The sequence below is a fragment of the Bombyx mandarina genome, chromosome 06 (assembly GCF_030267445.1).
Source record: "Bombyx mandarina strain Sakado chromosome 06, ASM3026744v2".
Taxonomy (NCBI): Eukaryota; Metazoa; Arthropoda; class Insecta; order Lepidoptera; family Bombycidae; genus Bombyx; species Bombyx mandarina.
The window spans coordinates 1,893,376-1,911,749 of NC_143213.1; the positions used below are offsets into that span (position 1 = coordinate 1,893,376).

General features: G+C 39.8%; 2 protein-coding genes across 7 annotated transcripts in view; one reads left to right on the forward strand and one right to left on the reverse strand.

Annotated features, from left to right (window-relative positions):
- The window catches only part of LOC114240012 (uncharacterized), an 80,492-nt gene extending 75,999 nt beyond the window's left edge, over window positions 1–4,493 (forward strand). For all 6 annotated transcript variants that reach the window (XM_089727996.1, XM_089727997.1, XM_089727993.1 and 3 more), the window contains one exon: window positions 88–4,493. In XM_089727996.1, coding sequence (XP_089584122.1) covers window positions 88–3,143 — 3,056 coding nt within the window. In that variant the 3' untranslated portion in view covers window positions 3,144–4,493. The remainder of the gene's footprint in view (window positions 1–87) is intronic.
- Window positions 4,494–5,377: 884 nt separating this feature from the next.
- LOC114239926 (zinc finger Y-chromosomal protein 1) lies at window positions 5,378–18,332 on the reverse strand. The gene is made up of 7 exons (XM_028170355.2): window positions 17,848–18,332; window positions 17,353–17,769; window positions 16,637–16,732; window positions 15,757–16,224; window positions 14,522–14,728; window positions 12,226–12,962; window positions 5,378–11,280 (listed from the first exon to the last, which is right to left on the reverse strand). The coding sequence occupies exons 2-7, from the start codon at window positions 17,622–17,624 to the stop codon at window positions 11,000–11,002; spliced, it is 2,061 nt and encodes a 686-aa protein (XP_028026156.2). The 5' UTR covers window positions 17,625–17,769; window positions 17,848–18,332; the 3' UTR covers window positions 5,378–10,999.
- Between the last annotated feature and the right edge of the window lie 42 nt (window positions 18,333–18,374).

Consider the following 18,374-nt stretch of genomic DNA (forward strand, 5'->3'; position numbering starts at 1 on the left):
TCAAAGATTAACTTAACATAACAATGTAAGTGTTGTTACATTATTAATATAATAATGTTCCTAATATGATTTTGTTTCCTATTCTAGGCCGTAAACACGAAAGTCGTCTGCCTGTAAAATCCCAGGGCGGCCGCGAACGCACGAGGCGCGCCGCGCCCAGCAACCTCGCGCGGAACGACTCGCTCAGCTCCCTCAGCCTCGAGTCGTTCGGCTCCACCGACCGAGAGATCTTCGAGGAGACCGTAAAGGCCGGCGCCGCCCGGGCCAGCCACCGGGACTCTTCCTCCTCCGCCGGGGAGCTCAGCAACGACTCCTTCGGCTCCACCGACAAGGAGGTGTTCGAGCGCTGCGTGCGAGCCGGCATGGCCCGCCGGCCCCCCCCGGGCTCCTCTCCCCCACACGATGATTTCTTCAGCTCCGCTGATAAAGAGGTTTTTGAACGTTACGTCCGCGCCGGTATGTCGCGACGCCCTCCCGATCCCCACGTACCTCCTGCCCCCGCGCAGGCAAAAAACGGTCCCGCGCCCGCCGGCCTCCCTCCCCCCCCTCGCGCGCTCGCCGGCGGACGCGTCCCTCCCGCGCGCCCCCGCCCGCCTGACCTCCTGCCCGCCGCCCCCCTGTCGCACGCCACGCGCCCCGACCTCACTCTCTGTCTGCACTCCGCCATGCTGGACAGCGTGCCCGAGCCTAGCTTCGCTTCCCTCCTGGACGAAGCCTCTGAAGACTCCAAGCTAGATTCCGAAGCCATCGAGCGCGAGGCTGCGCGGCTGGCGGCGCGACTGTCCGCGCTGCAGGGCGAGCCCCCCTCGCTGCTGTCCCTGAGCACGTCCGCCCTGCCGCCGGAACACGTGCCGCGCGACCGGAAGAAGTCTCTCCCGGGCTCCTTGATGAAGCGGGCCCTCAAGAACTCCTTACACCGCGACACCTCCGAGCACCTGGAGAGCGACCCCGTGAGTTTCCTCGACAACGTAAAGCCTCCCTCCGAGATGGAGAACTTGGAGATGGAAGGCAGCATGGTCTCCGTGGCGAGTATAATATCCGAGGTGGCGGATGTCTCGGTGAAAACTCCTCTGGTGTTCGACCTCAAGCAACCCGTCTTTGAATTTCCCCTTTGTAAAACCTTCGTATACCACGATCTGGACCAAGTGAATCCGCCTTCTCTCTTCAACGAGATGACAGAATCAGCAAGCGAACTCGAGCACGCGGCCGCCCAGCCCGCGGAGTGCCCCCCCGCCGCCGCGAGTGTCGGCACGGACCCTCCCCCCCCGGCGCCGCCCTCCGACGGCAGCAGCATCGAGTCCTCGCCAAAGAGACAGCGGGACCCGAGCTACCTCACTCCCAAACAAAAACGACTCATGTCCAAAGACCGCTACCAGACGTACACGATAGTCGACGGTGATGCCGTCACGGAAGACGCGGTCGTGCTGGAGGTCGAAGAAGAGTTCCTGACCTGGACCAAGTCTGAAGAAAGCGAGCGCTCCGACGAGTACGCGCCCGTCCCCGGCGAGACGAGGACCAAGAGGAAACTCAGCGCGAAGCAGAGGAGGATGGAGGACCGGGCCCGCTACCAGACGCAAACCGTCAACATCCTCGGCGGGGGGGCGCGGGGGCCGGGAGGGGGATCCGGCGATCCGGAAATCGAGAGCTTGAAGCGAAGACTCGCGGCCAAGAAGACGATGAAACAGAAACGTTTAGAAGACGCGGAGAGGTTTAGAACGAGAACGCTCAGCGAGGACATCCCGCCCTCCCCGACCTTCGTCACCAAGGATGCTAACTTCGAAAACGTCGAGACCACCACCGGCTACGACAGCCTCTCGTCCGCCGAGCTCGCCCACCAGCTGGTCCTGGACGAGCGCGCGGACGACTCCGAGCTCAACTCCGCCCAGATGCAGACCTACACCAGGAGCTTCCGGAACTATCTGCCGGTCACCGAGAGCCCGGCCGCCGTCGACCTGTGCGTCGTCAACAACCTGAAGAACATCGAGATGACCGCCTCGTACCGGCTGTCCCGCGCGCACCACCCGAGCACCAGCGACTCCGCCAGCTACGAAGGCGACAGCGCCGCGGAGGACAAACCGCGCCCGGACGCCGACCGCGAGCTCAGACCTAAACCTAAGATAACGAAACCGGACCCGCGGAGAGACGACAGCCTCGACTCCAACGAGTCCCTCGGCGCGGAGCCAGAGCCGCCCAAAACTATTAGAGGGAGAAAGAAAGCCGCCTACGTGTCTCCGTACAGGCGCAGTGCACCGGCGCCCCGGACGCCGGCGGCCGCGGCGGCGAAGGTGACCCCTAAGGGCGTACCTTTAGCGAAGGGACCGCAGTCGGCTGCCAAAGCCCACGCCGGCGCCAGAGCCCCCCACAAAGCCCCCTCCAGGCCCCCCAGCGCCAACACGTCCCCGAAAAAATCGATCCCGAACAAGTCTCCTACGAAGGCGGCGGCGCACAGACCGGCGGCCGCACCACCCGCCGCTACAAAACCTCTGCCTTTAGAACGGCAGGGCACTTTCACGAAGGAAGAGAGCACAGTGCCGGCCAAAGATCTACCCGCTCCAGACAAAAAGACGAACGTTCCCAAGCTCACTAAAGCTGCGTCAGCGAAGCCCGCGAACACTTCCCCGTCGCGACTGCCACAGCCGGGGCGCTACACCCGCCCGCCAACCACGAAGACCCAGAAACCTCCCAGCAAAGTCACCAAGAAGCCTGAACCCGCTATGAAGAATTCTCCGTCGAGCCACAGCCTCCAGAGCAACGACAGCGGCAAAACGATAACTATAGCGTCGCGCCACACCACGCCCGCCAGCGCGACCGGCGTCAACTCCGCAAAGACGAGAGACGTTGAGAGCAAAATCGCTAATTTGTGGAAGAAAGTTGAACAGGTTAAGAAATTACCCGCAAAAGCTGACAAAAGAGTTTGGATCGAGAGTGAGAAGCCGGAGGCTCGGAAGCTGATCAGGAGTTCGACGTTCGAGGGTCAGCCCGCGCCCGCGCATGAGCCCGCCGCCCTCAAACAGAAGTCCGCCATCGCCATTAAAGTGTCGCAAATTCCCAGTCTCCGCCCCAAGGCCAAGGCGCCGCCCAAGAAGGCCACCAGCGCCAGAGTGTTTGGTAGGAAACTAGTGAACGGAACTCTGACGGCGTGAACCGCCTAACGAAATGTATTAAAAGTCGATAATTGTGGAACGATTAATCGATATCATTTTGATTATCGATTACTAATTATAATGTAATGTTGGTGTGAAAAGTGATTGATTTGCGGAATTAAAGTTGATAATACTTACGAATCGTGATCATTTATCCAAGAACTATATGCGTTTTAGTAGTTCAGAGTTCGAGATTCATGTCGAATGATGCGAACGCTTGTATATCAATTAATTGTAATGAAAAGGCGAATTTTTTTAAAGTTTATACCGAAATTATCGCAATTTGTTTTTTTTTTTATATATGTTTGCTGCATTTGATAAATAATAATAAAAAACAAATGAAATTCTCTTACTAAACCCGATTTGACTGTAACGGTAGTTCTGTAAGAGTAAAGACATTATAATAAAAAATTATTTACAGAACCAAATTTCCTGGTGAAAATACCTCTAAAATTAGTTGAGATTATAAAACACTACATTCGTTGAAGTTAACATTGACAGATTGATGAAAAAAATAAAATATGGACAGTTTATTTTGAATTCAAACTAAACAACAAGGCAATATAATGTACTGATGTGGCGGCCAGTCCACTTGTTACAATAATTCTTGAATTCTTATTGTTCTCTTAATGCGCCGGAACTTCACTATTAATAAATTTAAAAGTCAAGAAACTGGGTTTTCTTGCTTTGAATAATTATCCAGTGTAGTTGCGCCGAGCGTTGTACATAAGCACAGATTAGTTTTAAGCTACACGATTTTTGTATATTTTTCATGAAAATTATTAAAACAGAATTCAAAAAGGAACTTCAATATTTTTTGGTTCGGAGTAAAAATCGAGACGAAAATTTCGTTTTTTATATTTAACATCGAAATCTCGGTATCGATTTAAACTATCGATATACGATATTTCAATCAGCGCTTTTAAATACTGCTTTTAGTACTGAGAAGAAAAACGTAAAATTTTCGTCTTAATTTTTTACGTCTAGTCAGTTAAGTATAGCATCAGATCATTTTTTGGCGGAAATAAAACATTTCATTGGATTGTATCGAGGTAACATTAGTGGATTCTATAGTGGCTTCCTCTAGAGACGCTGAAATAGTTTTGAATTATTTTGTTAATCAACTTGTTAAGAGTGCTATTTAGAAATTAAAATAGCTTTACGATCAATCAATATTATTCCGTTATCAATACTGTTTTACTCGTTAGCTATTCATAATATGCATTCAGAATTTCTTATTTCATATATTTTCACTAGATACGCCATCTGTACGAGTATATCTTAAGTCAGTTCTAGATAATTTTGTAGTGATAAGATACGTATTGATGGTAAATAAAACATAATTACCTATTTAATTGTTTTATTGTTTTTGTATTTCAATTTTATTAAAATGCTTTCTAATATTTTAAGTATATTAGTCGTAGTGCTCCACTCATTTATAGGATTCCCGCCAAGACTGAGGGGTGGGGGGAGTCGGTCGTCGACATCATGACCATCGACCGTCAACACTTATTAAGGCTATCAGAGTGGCGCCGCTTTGTGGAAGAAGTGTTCTGACGCTGTCTTCAGATACTTATTGGATCTAATTTAACCATTATAATGCTGATCTTATTTTCATATAATTTGCAGGAAACGCTATCGGGTTTTTGTAACAAGTACCATAGACAAACTTTCTTAAAAAACCAATGCTAAATTCACAGCAAAATAATTTTAAATGGTTATTCTGAATGTGCGCGCGCTAAGGCACGTCCTATAATGAAACTGCGCAAATTGTCGATATTCCGACGCTCCGCACTTTACCAGAGATACACATTAACAGAGAGTCGATCTATTGACGGTTCGCGATCGAGACGTTAACTAAGGTCGTCGTGAGGATGTACATTGCTCCGACGGTTGCAAAACAGGAATCGTACGACCGAGGAGAGACGCGAGCTAACTACAACTAAACAATCCTTTGACTGGTGGCAGAACCTCTTGTGAGTCCGCACGGGTAGGTGCCACTGCCCCGCCTATTTCTGCCGTGAAGCAGTAATGCGTTTCGGTTTGAAGGGTGGGACAGCTTTTGTAACTATACTTGGACCTTAGAACTCATATCTCAAGGTGGGTTGCGCATTTACATTATTTATAGATGTCTATGGACTCCAGTAACTAATTAACACCAGGTGGGCTGTAAGCTCGTCCATCCACCTAAGCAATAAAAAAAAAAGAACAATGTCGATAAATAAAACCGTCAATTCGTACTAATCAGATTGTTTATTATGTATAGACTCAAAATACCAAACAGAGTTTTAATAGCGAATTACAATAAAACCGAAAACACGCGCACACTGTTGTCTCGCGCTAATTTTCTCTTAAACTTTTTCTTTTCTCTATTTACTTCGACTATTTTTTTACTTAAAATTTACATGTTTTTTTTTAACTATTCATTTATAATAAACATATGTAGTAGTAGTAGTAGTAGTAGTATATATGTGTAAAAGTTACATAGCAATAATAACAAACACTATAATTAGTTTACTGTCGTCCCAGGAGGCATGCAGAGGTAGTTCGGTACATTTACTAACAACTGAACTTCACAGGAGACGACGCGACGTCTATCGTCGAAACGCAAACACTATTTATAACGTTCTCGATAGCGTAAAAGTTAACTCGAATTTGTATGCAGCTGAAACAGCGCCCCTAGCGGCAAACGCAGACAAACATTCCAGCAAAATTGAGTTAACTTTTACGCTATCGAGAACGTTAAAAACTCGCAATAAGACCACAGATTTGCACGCTAAAAACAAAATTCCCGAAAACATCTTTCCAATGAATCAAAATTCATATCACATTTCGAGTACGCATTCTAAGGCGTATCTTTTTAAATATCGTTTTTAGGAAATCGACGTGTGAAAGTTTCATAAAGTTTTGATTGTGTGAATTTTGATTAGCCATACATCTCCCTGTGAAGTTTACAAACCTTAAACTATTACTATTACGCTTACAAAAACAACTTCCTTAATTAACGGATATTAAAAGAAAATGAATCCCAAAAATCTAAGTGGGTTAAAGGACATTAATATGCATACGTACAAACGTAACGGCCTAGGATATACACAATTGAAGAAGCTTGAAGCGTGCAAAATGCAATTGCTTCTCCTTAAATATATTTATTCTTATATCAAATCTCGGAAACTTTAAAGCAAACGATATTTATCGTAACAAAAGATCACTCGGATCTTGATTTCTATTACAAGTATTTTACAAGGAGACTTGCATTAAACAACAGTTTTAGGCCTCTTCTAGACAAAACTATTTTAAACATCTAATTTTACTGAAATAATTGATAAATCCACATTTCATCTGACAAAATTATTCTAACGAATCGGTTTGTGTATAACTAGAAATAAGCCTAATTAATTTAAAAACAAAAAAAGAGATGTGACGAAAAATTACAACTTATCGACATTAAATCGATTGCCAGGAGAATCGATTTTGTACTTATATAAATTTGACACAATACTGTAAGCGTCCACGTCCGACTAACTTCAAAGTAAACACTAACATTCATTAAATTTTATTATGCAATATTCACTAAACGAATTTTGGTAATGAATTTATTTAGCTTAGTACAAATAACGCGGACCGGGCCTAGAACGACATTCATTTTCTTTGTAGTTTTTTTCCGTTCGAATCTCTCGCGTCCCTTCTGTAATAAACGTTTTAAACGAACAAACATTTTTAAGCTTCGAAACCCGGTCGTAAATACTTAATTTTAAAAACAGACAGAATTAAAGTTGATCTAAATTTCTCTTTTATTATTTTTATTTGTACACTTTTCGGGTATTGGGGTAGTATTATGCAATCGTCAGATATCAGATGCTTTATATAGCTTACATATCAGTTATCAAATAACACTTCCATTAAAATAGAACCACAATACCCTGTGTTCGAATCTAACCTAACGTGTGTTTAACCCCTTATGTAAATCGCTCGAGTTAGTACTTTCAAGTTATCTCTATGGAGATCTGTCTAAATGGATCTCTAGCATATCGACGGGTGAAGTTATTTGATTTAAGCGAAATTTTTGCAACAGGACAGCCGTGTAATATTAAAAATTTGGAAAAAATATCATAAGAAAAAAAATCTCCAACTATTTGAAACTTAAACTGAAGTTCAATTAAAAATATCGAACTGTTGATACTAACACGAAATATAACAGACCTTCAATTACAATAATTGTCGCGTGTTAAGCGAAATTTCGGTTAAACCATATAGCCTTTCACTAGCCGATATGTGTTCGTGTGAGAACACAAATTCGGAATCATTCACATAAGTGAGATAACGCGGGGTTCAACACACTTCTAACGCCTAAAAGCTAGGGACACATACGGTCGCAAAAGGAGCAATGGAAATATTTTCATTCGCTTCTTCGAACATCGATGTTATAAAATCGATACAAGCTTGTCCACGTTTACAGGCATGTCGATACTTCGATTCGGGTCGTTAATTTCTAATAACAAACCAGTATCGATACAGTTGCATCATTTAATTATTTAAACTGTTTGTAGTTTAATGAATATGAAAACCTGCGTTGTTCCCTTTGCAACGAAATTTAAAAATTGGTATATATTTTTTTAATGATTAGAGAATGTATCGAATAATTACTATTTATATTGAAACAATGAAAGCCTCTACTGAGGACCACAACACATATTAAATTGTATTTAATGCTATAGATAATTACTATGTACTGTCGCAAGCTCGCACTCGATCGACAGCTTTTAAAAGCGGTAGCCTCTAATGCCGAACAATCACGTTCAATTACTCGTCGATTAATATCGAATAATCGGCATTGTCTTCCATCGATACATCGGATTCAATTGAATCGGCTACCGCATAATTTTCGAAAGGAGGAACCAATCTAGCGTGTTGTTATCGTGTGTGTTTTTCACCGCTCAAATAAATACGCGAGACGTCCAGTTTCCACAATCGTGAATGAATCGATATCGAATCGGGAGGAAATCTATCGATACTCGTTCATCTCTACATGAATACTAAAATCCCTCTATAATTAGTTGAGCCGTGAAAACATTAGAAAATTTTGTAATTTCAAAAGCATGGAGGCTCGTGACTCCAGCGCTCCGTGCGGGCGCCGCGGGGGGCGGGTCCCGCGGGGGGGCGAGCCGTCCGCGTCCGTCGGAGACATTCCTGCGTCGTAGTCGTGTCAAAGCTCGTAAAGTTCGTCCGTTAGCTACGTTTGAATATCTATTTCATTAATTTATTCGTTCGTTAAAATCGCCATCCGCATATCTTTTTTTTATTTTTATATCCCCGACTTATAAGTCAAATTTCAAGTTCAAAGAACTTTATAAAATACCTAACAGTCTTTGGATACTTTTATCACTAAGACAGCTCTCTTCATACTTGTAAATACTTCTCCCCAAAATATATTTCGGAGACAAAAACATCTTTCTATCGTTTTTGAAATTCTTTTTTTTTTCTTTTTTTTTGTCGTTACATACGTCTCGGCGGTCACACCAACGGTGGTATTTTGCATTTAAAGACTCGTTTGTCGCTGCGGCCCTTCATAAGCAGAGTTTGAAAGCTCATCGATCTGCTAATGAACTTTCGCATCCGTGTTTAAGTGGCACGCGTGCACGCCCTAGTCCGATCGCGCACGCGGCGGTCGAGGCGTCCCGGAAGGTCCGGAAGGCCGCAGCGGATTGCTTATCCTATTTCCTTGTCACTGGGTGTCCGTCCCGGGCGGTGAGTGCACACCGACGAGTATTGACAATAAACTTGTCAAAACTATAACGTACCGGGACGATAATTCCGGTTGAATCCCTGAACATTATTATCATATCAAATAACAACGGTTTGTACACAATCTTTACATTACAATCATCACTCTTATAAAACTAATTTACATTAAAAATATCACAGCACTATCGATTCACTTACGCTAAACATCTAGATGCTTTGCATCGAGATTATTTATAAAAAAAAACTAAAAAAAAAAAAAATAAGAATAAAAAGGAATCGATTTTTTTTTCAAATGCATCAAAACGCTGACATTGCTGTGACGTGTGGGCTGTTTGAAGTTAATTTGTAAATATCGATATTGCGGGCGTCACTCCGTAGCAGGAACGTCGATAGTTTGTGAATAAAAACAGCGGGTCACGACACTACAACGTGATCTAATATCGATGTTCGCACAAATACGTTTACGGTCGCATCGTGCTTCGAGATGAAATTAAGTGTTGCCAGCAACGTTCCCAGCAATGTCGTCGTATTACCGTATCGACGATGGCCCCGAGAAAAAGCAAGCGAAATGCGATTATTTAAAAGTGCCGCAAGTAACTTATATACAAAAGCAAACAATTTTGTTCGTCGCCTATAGCCTAAGACTTTGGATCGAAAAAAAAAAGTAGAAAGTAAAATCAAATAACGAAAATCGAAAATGACAAAACATGTCTTTTACACGTGCTCGCAATTTAAAGTGGAAAAGAAATCGTAACCGTCAAAACGAATCGATAACACCAAGTACTCGATAGCACGTCACATCCGTCCCCGTTATGTCCAATACGAAAATCGGTTATTCGCACTCGGTATTAATAAGGATGCCAAAATTAAGTTTAAATGGCACTACGACTCTACAGCTATTAGGTAATGTTTCTTCATGTGCGTCAACCCTTTATTTCACAGGTTTCGTGTGATCTTGGCAACACAGAATGTGTTTATACCCCTGCAGTATTAACCGAACAAAATATTATAACATTTCTAAAATATCAAATGCTTTATATTTAATATTTGATATTTAATTCGCAGATCACGTTGTGAAACAAAGAGTTAATACTTTATAATGAATTACTTTAGCGACTTATACTAACATGAGGTAGCGTGGTTATGTATATGATTACAAAACATTAACACACTATCATTTGGTGGGTTCTATATTATAAAATGTACTTTTATCAACATTAAAATATATTTCCTATGGATTACTGAGGTATTGTGTAAATATATTTATTCGTTTGAGGTAGCTATTAAATTGGACCAAATGATATTTTTATTTATACTATGTATCATTTGTGTAAATACTGTATAAATAGAAAATGTATATATTCTCTTTTACTTAAATATTTATAAATAACAAGTACATATCCATTTTAATATCGTAAATATATATTTTTTTTGTATAACAATATTATTGGATGCGAATATCATTTGGCCATTAGAAATACTATGAACCTTTAACATTTGTAGTCGATTTTCCAATCCTCAGACTCAAACATCAGATTTTAATTGGCAATAATAATAAAAAAGTCGATCAACCTACTATATCTACAACATCTTTAACTTTGTGTTAATTTGCCTAAACAAAACCTGTCTTTAAATGAAAAACCACGGACAATCAGATTGTTTTCTGAATGAAAATAAAAAAGAAACATTTGAAATCTGTGATAAATAATAACTACTGTTTATCAACTGAACTGAAGACTGAAAAATCGTCTTAGAGGTATAAATGGTTAGCTTGTCAAGTACACAGGAGTGGTCCCCCGCACATTAATATGGTTAGCACAAATGCTCTTAATCAACAATCAATTATTACAATCTATAAATAGAGAGACAACAATAATGAATAATGTAAAGTTAACAAATTATTAAAAAAAAAGACAATTTTACGGTTTAATTCATTCTCATTTGTTCGGTTGATGTCCGGTCTACACTCAAGCTGTAGTAATAGGTAGTAACCATAAACCGTAAAATATATTTTATTTATTTATTATAACTATGAAATCTTCTGAAAATACAATTTAATGGGTGCAAATTTAAAATGTAGCAATGTTTTGGTGCTCACCAAACATACTGCATCAGTATATGTCGGTGTTCATGATGGAAAGCCTGCTGGAGTCTGCGACGTCTTCATAGTAAGGCGGGTACAGTGTGGTAATGATGGGCGGCTCCCAGGCGGGCCGGGACAACAGTTCGTGCTTGATGGTCAACAGTGGGTCAATGTGGGGCATGAGGTGGTCGTCCAGGTCTATGTAGTCACCGCTGAACGCTGAGCTCTCGATGGCCTTGTTCACAAAGTCGGGACCATACTCCGGAGGGACCATGGACGTTTGGAATGTTGAATTGTTTGATTGGAAATCTGCAATGATATGGTTTTCTAATGATCAGATGATCTTAATGTTAGTTTGTTTAGTTCCTATCTGTCAAGCTACTGCTTCTAGTTTCTAGATCTGTCTGCAGTGGTATCTTCATTTATCTTTCTATAGGACTGTTGAATTCATGCCCTAACCACTTTCAAATCAGCGATCACTTCTGCTATGCCACATGGTAGGCAATGGCTTAGCTCTGCCCCTGGCATTGCTGACGTTCATGAGTGACGGTGACCACTTACTATCAGGTGGGCCGTATGCTCGTCTGCCTACAAAGGAAATAATTAATTATTCATGATTGCAGTATTACTTACGACATTAACTTCAAGGTGACTAGTAGTCTTATAGGCCTAAGCGGCCGCTTAAATAGTCTGCCTATCATAGCTAGTAAAATATCCTTAGGAGTTCATAGGGGACAATACATCCTATTTATACTGATGCTATGTTTTCAGCACAAAACAAAATATGATGAGATATTAAAAATCAAACCCACACCATTTGAGCAGTTAGTTAGACATTTCACTGTACTTTGAGAATTAGTAGTAATTGTGAAGAATATAAAAATTGGTGCCGATTAATTGTAGAAAAAGGCTGCAGTCTAAGTATTACTTAACAACGAACTTGTTTTTGGGTCGATTTATCAGTACTTGAGAGTAAAATTTTAGATGATTTTAAAGTTAAATTTAAATTTTAGTTTTTGTAATTTTAGTTCAGTCAAGCTTACAATATAATTTTATAATATAACCTAATTTATCTTAAGAAGGAAGGAGCTTGGAGATCAGTAATACAGGTCTTTGAACCTGAACTAGTACAGACTTCAGCTCTTTCAAAGGCTTACAAAATAAATTATAAGATTAATTTCCTTATGTATTTGTACTATACCTTTAAGAGAGAAATAAATAAATTATTATAGTTATTATTAATTGTTTGCTCACCAAAGACAGCTACTGCACTATTGTCGGGCTGAATGTCAGCAAGTTGGGATCCATCAACAGTGTCCCCGCTGTTGGTCTCGTTGAACATCTGCAATTCCTTCTCAAGAGCGATGGGATCAATACTCTCTACTGTACTATCATCCGTATCCATTATGGCTTGCTCTAACGGCTTCTGGTTAACTACAGATTGTTTTTCTTCAATTGTATCTTTGTCATGACATTCTTTCTTGGATGGATCTTTGATATTTTTTTGTAGATTCGATTTAGATTTTGGTTGGACATTGTGCACGCGAAGCATGTGTTTGTAGTGATTCGAATAACTCGCGAATGCTTTGGGGCATAACGAACACTTGTAGGGAAGTAAACCAATATGAATATTCACATGTTGCTGTAGATCATAATCTTTGAGGAATGCTTTTCTGCAATAAGTGCACTTGAACTGCCTTAATGTATGAGTTTTCGCGTGCTGAATGAGCCTCGATTTAGCGTTGTAAGACTTCCCGCATGTTGTACAAACATGGAAGACAGTTTCAAAGTGTTGAGGTATGTGCTTGATAAGTTGGTACTTGTGCTGGTATCTTTGGTTACAGACAGGGCAGGAGTAATGCTTGATGGCGTGAACGTTTAGATGCTTCTCGCAGGAGGACAGAGTGCTGAACTGAAGACCGCACTGACGACAGCAATATTCGTCGCTGTGACTCGGGTAGTGGAGGATCAGATCTTTGAACGATTCGAATCTGTACAAGAGAAAATTGTACTAATTAATACATTTAGAGTTATTTCGATTTCAACAGGCTTTGATTAATTAGCTCATATAACAAAAATATGTGAACTTAATTTTAACTGACTTCAAGAAGTCCGATTAACTTTAACGCAACAATGACCAGTGGAGAACACAATATTAATATGACTTCGCTCTAACATCCAGACTAGGATCATCAAGATAATAAAGACTAAATTAGTTGTTAGTTCGGTTTACTATTGGGGCGTATTTTTGTTTTGTTTTGAAACTACATATTGAGGTGCGGAAAAGCTATATGGTTTAAGCGACATTTCGCTTAATATGCAAAAAAATATTATCTTTGTAATTAAAGGTCCGTTTTATTTGGTATTAGCATCAACAGTTTGATGTTCTTAATTGAACTTCAATTAAATTTACCCCATTCATATTTGAATATGAAGCTATTGCTGATTTTCTTTTTCTATACTGTCTGAAAAGTTTTTATTTATTTTTACTGCTATTTTTATTTTTTAAATTACTGGTTAACACGTTGAACACTAGACTAAAAACCATGTTTAGCTGCGTGGTGGGTGAGATGGACATCTTGTGACCACCAATAAGTCGGGTCCAGGGGGGCGCACTCGACCCCTGAGTCTGGCATTTGGCATCCCTTCGAAAATAATGAGTAGTCACTGTTTCTGTAAGACGCCCATTATTTTTAAATTAATTCTTGATAATTTTTTTTGATAAAGACTCCCAATTGATTTTTGGACGATTCTTGTTTTTTCTCCCTACCTATTCGCTAGTAGCCTAGGGGCTATTCCAGCTACAACCAGACAGATATTCTTGATATATTTAAGCCCGAGGGGAAAGAATGCCGTGGACACATGGTGTCCGTCATGTTGTTCAATACGTTAAGTAATAGCTAGCAAAGCAGCTCTTATAGAAGGTTCTAAGTGATTTTAAACGTTATATCCATTTTTGCTGATCCAAGACTGGCACGATAGAATAAAAAGGTTGAATACTGTTAAAATATTAGTATTAGAAATTCAATGTATTTTAAAAACAGTATTTCTGGGCACTTTTATTTATTTATTGCTTATGTGGGTGGACGAGCTCACGGCCCACCTGGTTTTAAAGCAGTTACCGGAGACCATAGACTATGTATGAATGAGAATTTTAAGTATGATTTTTTTTAGTGATTTTATGGCCTGGTTATATTCTTATTTTTATGAAAAATGAAATGAAGATGATTAATTTGAGACATTAATCAACTGGGATGAAATTAAATGAAATGAGATGATATGGAATGACAATCTCATTTACTGAGACTTTTTCAGTGGACTTTTTGGTGGAGCCCGAGAAGTTACGTCCAGCGGCTTTGTTTCATTTTCCCACATTTGTGCACTTTCACAGATATTGAACAGTTAATAAACCACCGTTATAACACATTTAAACCTGAATAAGCACTAAATAGACAAAATAAAACAAATCACACAACCTCACTCCTCGTGTTCCCGCCAAAAAGTCTCGTTTAATATCAATGCTGATAGAAGATGGTGGAGGGATACGCACGTGAGGTCGCAGCCTGGTCTGTGGCAGCGGATGTCTCGGTGCGGGTGCTCGCGGCGGTGGTGCTCGGTGAGGCGCTGCAGCGTGGAGAAGGTGCAGTCACAGTGCGAGCAGGGGAAGGGCCGCTCGGGGTCGTGGCCGGGCCCGTGCGCCGCGCGGTGCAGCACCAGCAGCGACAGCCGCGGGAACAGCTTGCCACACTCCGAACACCTAAAGCACAATAACATTACAGTATCGGAGAATCTACTTTTTACCAATGCACTAGATAGTTAAGACGAACCAACTGGTTGTTAGTGATTACTAGAGATGAAACGGATATCCGATAACCGGCCTATATATAAAATTTAAGAAAATCTCACGGTTATACAAAAAGCAAATAATACCACAATATGTTATGGACAACTTTTATTTTTATAACCGCACGTCAAAAGTGATTGTTTTATTAAGACGTTTGTTTAATACTCAAAATTAACAAGTGGCAAATTGTCGTGAATGAATACCAAATGGTCGTCGTACCGAGTCGCTCACGAATATTTCCGAAAGGGCCAATATCCGGCGCTCCGGCCTCGCAGCTTGCCGAATATTCGGTATCCAGCCAAACCACTATCCGTTTCATCTCTAGTAATTACCCTAAGGTGGAAGTCTGAATTGTATTGTATAGTAATTTTCTAACTAACTAGTGGCCCCACAGTAGTCGAAATTCGACTTTAATTAATTGCAATTGTAAGTTTGTACACTATTATGATTATATTGACAAACAGCCAAAGACTATTAAACTCGTACGTCTATAATCACATATTCCGCCAAGGTTACATTATAAAAAAATAAAAATAAAGACAAACAATATTTAATCTCAATTTGACAACAGACGTCAAGAACAAAAGTTTGACAATAAATAGTATGCATGCGTGTGTGCGTCAAATACATGGTATGTAGTGTGCACTCCTTCTCTATATTCTCTATAAGTGTGGAAAATTTCATACTCCTCCGTCCAATTTGCTTCACATATTAATATATAGATTAGGCCGAGAAGCTTCCCATTTGGATACATAACCCTTTCAAATTAAATCAGTATTACCCAACTCATTCCATTTATATTGTTATTTCTTAATCATTATGTAAAATATTGTAATACTATGTATTATAAAAAAATATATAATCTTTCTGTTGTTTACCAGAATTATTTTCAGTAATCAATTTTAGTTTATAATTCACAGTATGATAACAAAAATACTCACTCAAATCTGTTCTTGGAAATATGGAAATGACAGTGATTGCCAAACAATGCATATTTATTATATTGCTTTTTGCATATTGTACATGTGTAAACAAGTTCCTTGTCGCTATGCTCAGTCTCGTAATGCAAATCATATTCGATGCGATTGTTAAAAGTTTCCTCACAGAAGCAGCAGTAAACACCGACCATGTTTACGGAGCAATCTTCAATCAACACTTTCGTATCAGTATTGATTTCTATTTCATCATCAAAATGCTTGGTTAAATGTTTCAGGATCTCCGGTCGATTCGGAAATGATTCTTCGCACACTGGACACGGAAATGTAAACGAACTGGCCTCATCGATATGCAATTCACACATATCTGCTGTATCTATATACTTGCCACATGTCATGCATGGAAAAGGTGCTTTGTTTTTCTCAGATTTGTGGATGATATTGTGAATAAGAAGTTCGTTTTTTGAGGTAAAACTGAAATAGATTAAAAAAGATATACGAGTTAATCTTAACATAAATCCATCATACTCAGCCATGCATACAGCCCATCTGATGGTAACTAGGCACCATTTCTCGTTACTCAAGGACACCCATAATACTAGGAGTATAGCCAAACTGTTGTCTACTGCATTTTTTTTCTAATTAAGGATTTTTTTGATATTTTACTCATATTTTTGAACACACACAATTGTTTGCAACAAAGAATTGACTTACTTATTAAATGAAGAAAGGAAATCTAAGATTCAATTTTTTGTAATAAATAAAATTATTTAATACAACACAAATTCATGGGATAATCAGATATCAGGAGTTCAATATTACTTATCATCATTTAAAGTATCTAAGTTGTGACTGAAAACCTTTTTGATGAACAGTCAACACTTACCTTTGCTTACATATCTTGCATATGAATGTATGCATAGATGCAATATGTTTCAGCAACAAGCTTTGTTTTGAATACATTCTATAGCAGTCATTGCATCTGAAAATGTATTTAAATTATTTCAAAATTAGCACTTTATATTTTTTGACTAGCGTATAGTGGCTGGCCATTATAAATTCAAATTCAGACCCCAATCTTATGCCCCATTTGTGTTGTAATGTTTCTGTGGGCTCCAGTAACAACTCAACACAAAGCTTACCTGCTCTATCAAAGAACATAAAAAAGAATAAATATGATTTTCTTTGTTGGCTACTGTACAAATTCTATTTCTTCTCTTCTACACACAGATTTATATTACACTATTCCATAGTAAGACAAAGATTAAATATCCAGTGAGCCTATACTTGCTAAATTGAAAAGCTTATTAAAAAACATTTGTTAAATACGTTGTAACCATTTACGTAAATTAATTGTGTTATAACCTAGTTTAATGGTTTATAGGCTATGTTTGTATAAAGCGAGTTACCTGCAGTCAAACTGCGTAAGCAGTTTTGCAGGGCATGTTTTGAATGTAAGTGTAACTTTTTACGAATAAATATATCACATACATACATACATACATACATACTTATTTAAAATGTTGATTATTGATAATATAATTAATGTTAAGGCTTCTATTTATTTCATTTGTTTAGGAGTGAATATATGGCTCAACTTACGTAAATCTGTCTTTGACAACATGTTTGAGGTAACAATGCCCCTGGAAACTCCGGTAGCCAGCTATCTGCTTAAGGCATATGACACAAGTATAAACTGTTTCTTTCTCTCCTGTATTGTGCCCCACGTAATGTTCGTCATATTCTTTTTTTTTACCGAAAGTTAATTTACATATGTGACAGTGGATCCCGCCAATTTTATCTATAGTAGTGGCCTTCGGGATGTGGAACATTTGGCTCGGCTTCGGTCCTGCAGTGTTAGATTGTGAAGCCATTGTGATTGTTTATATTTTTTGGTTATGAAGGCGGCACTATGTTTTGTCCATGTATGTTGATTAAACAATTGGTGTCATGGGAATGTGGAACCTGCTATTGCGAACATCGTGATATTATCAAATTCACGGCTACATGTTTATTTGTCTGAAAAAAAAATATCGGTCAATTTTATTCAGCGACCTTGAAATGTATAGCAGCTACGTACGAAAATGTATTACTTACAATTTAAATTTATAAAGCTAAAGCTACACGATGTTCGATTAAAGTTTGTCAATTCATATGCATTTTCTTTCATTTAGAGTCGGCCACCCATCTCTACAATTTCGAGGTTGTTCAGCCATTATCGTCGTCCCCTGAAGCCCCTGTGTGCTGACGTGATTTTTTTAGCTAAATAAGCACAATTTTGGAAAAGAAATCAAAGTTACACTAATAAAATTAAATAGGTTTTATGACATTCTAAGTGAAATATTGAAAATAAACATAAATTTCGATATTTAACATTTATGCCGGAATACAAACAACGCCAGAAAAACGTGCCGTGTAATTTAAGTTCAGGTTTTGCATTACCGTTCTCTAGAACTATGGAATATTTGAAAAAAGAGAACAACAAATACACTTTTCTCACAAGTGTAACAAAGGTAGAAAATAACTCCAAGCTAAAGAACATTGCAAAAATACGATTCCACAAAACGTAGATTTTTGTTTCCAATATTTAGGTACTTGGATAGGCAAAGGAGTGTTGGTCATTT

Excerpts from the sequence above, each read along its gene's own strand:
- LOC114239926 (XM_028170355.2), bottom strand. The coding sequence starts at position 17,624 with ATGGCTTCACAATCTAACACTGCAGGACCGAAGCCGAGCCAAATGTTC. Across the intron at positions 16,733-17,352 it reads GTTGTCAAAGACAGATTTAC|ATGCAATGACTGCTATAGAA; the intron begins GTAAGTTGAGCC and ends ATACATTTTCAG. Across the intron at positions 11,281-12,225 it reads TAGTGCAGTAGCTGTCTTTG|ATTTCCAATCAAACAATTCA; the intron begins GTGAGCAAACAA and ends ATATCATTGCAG.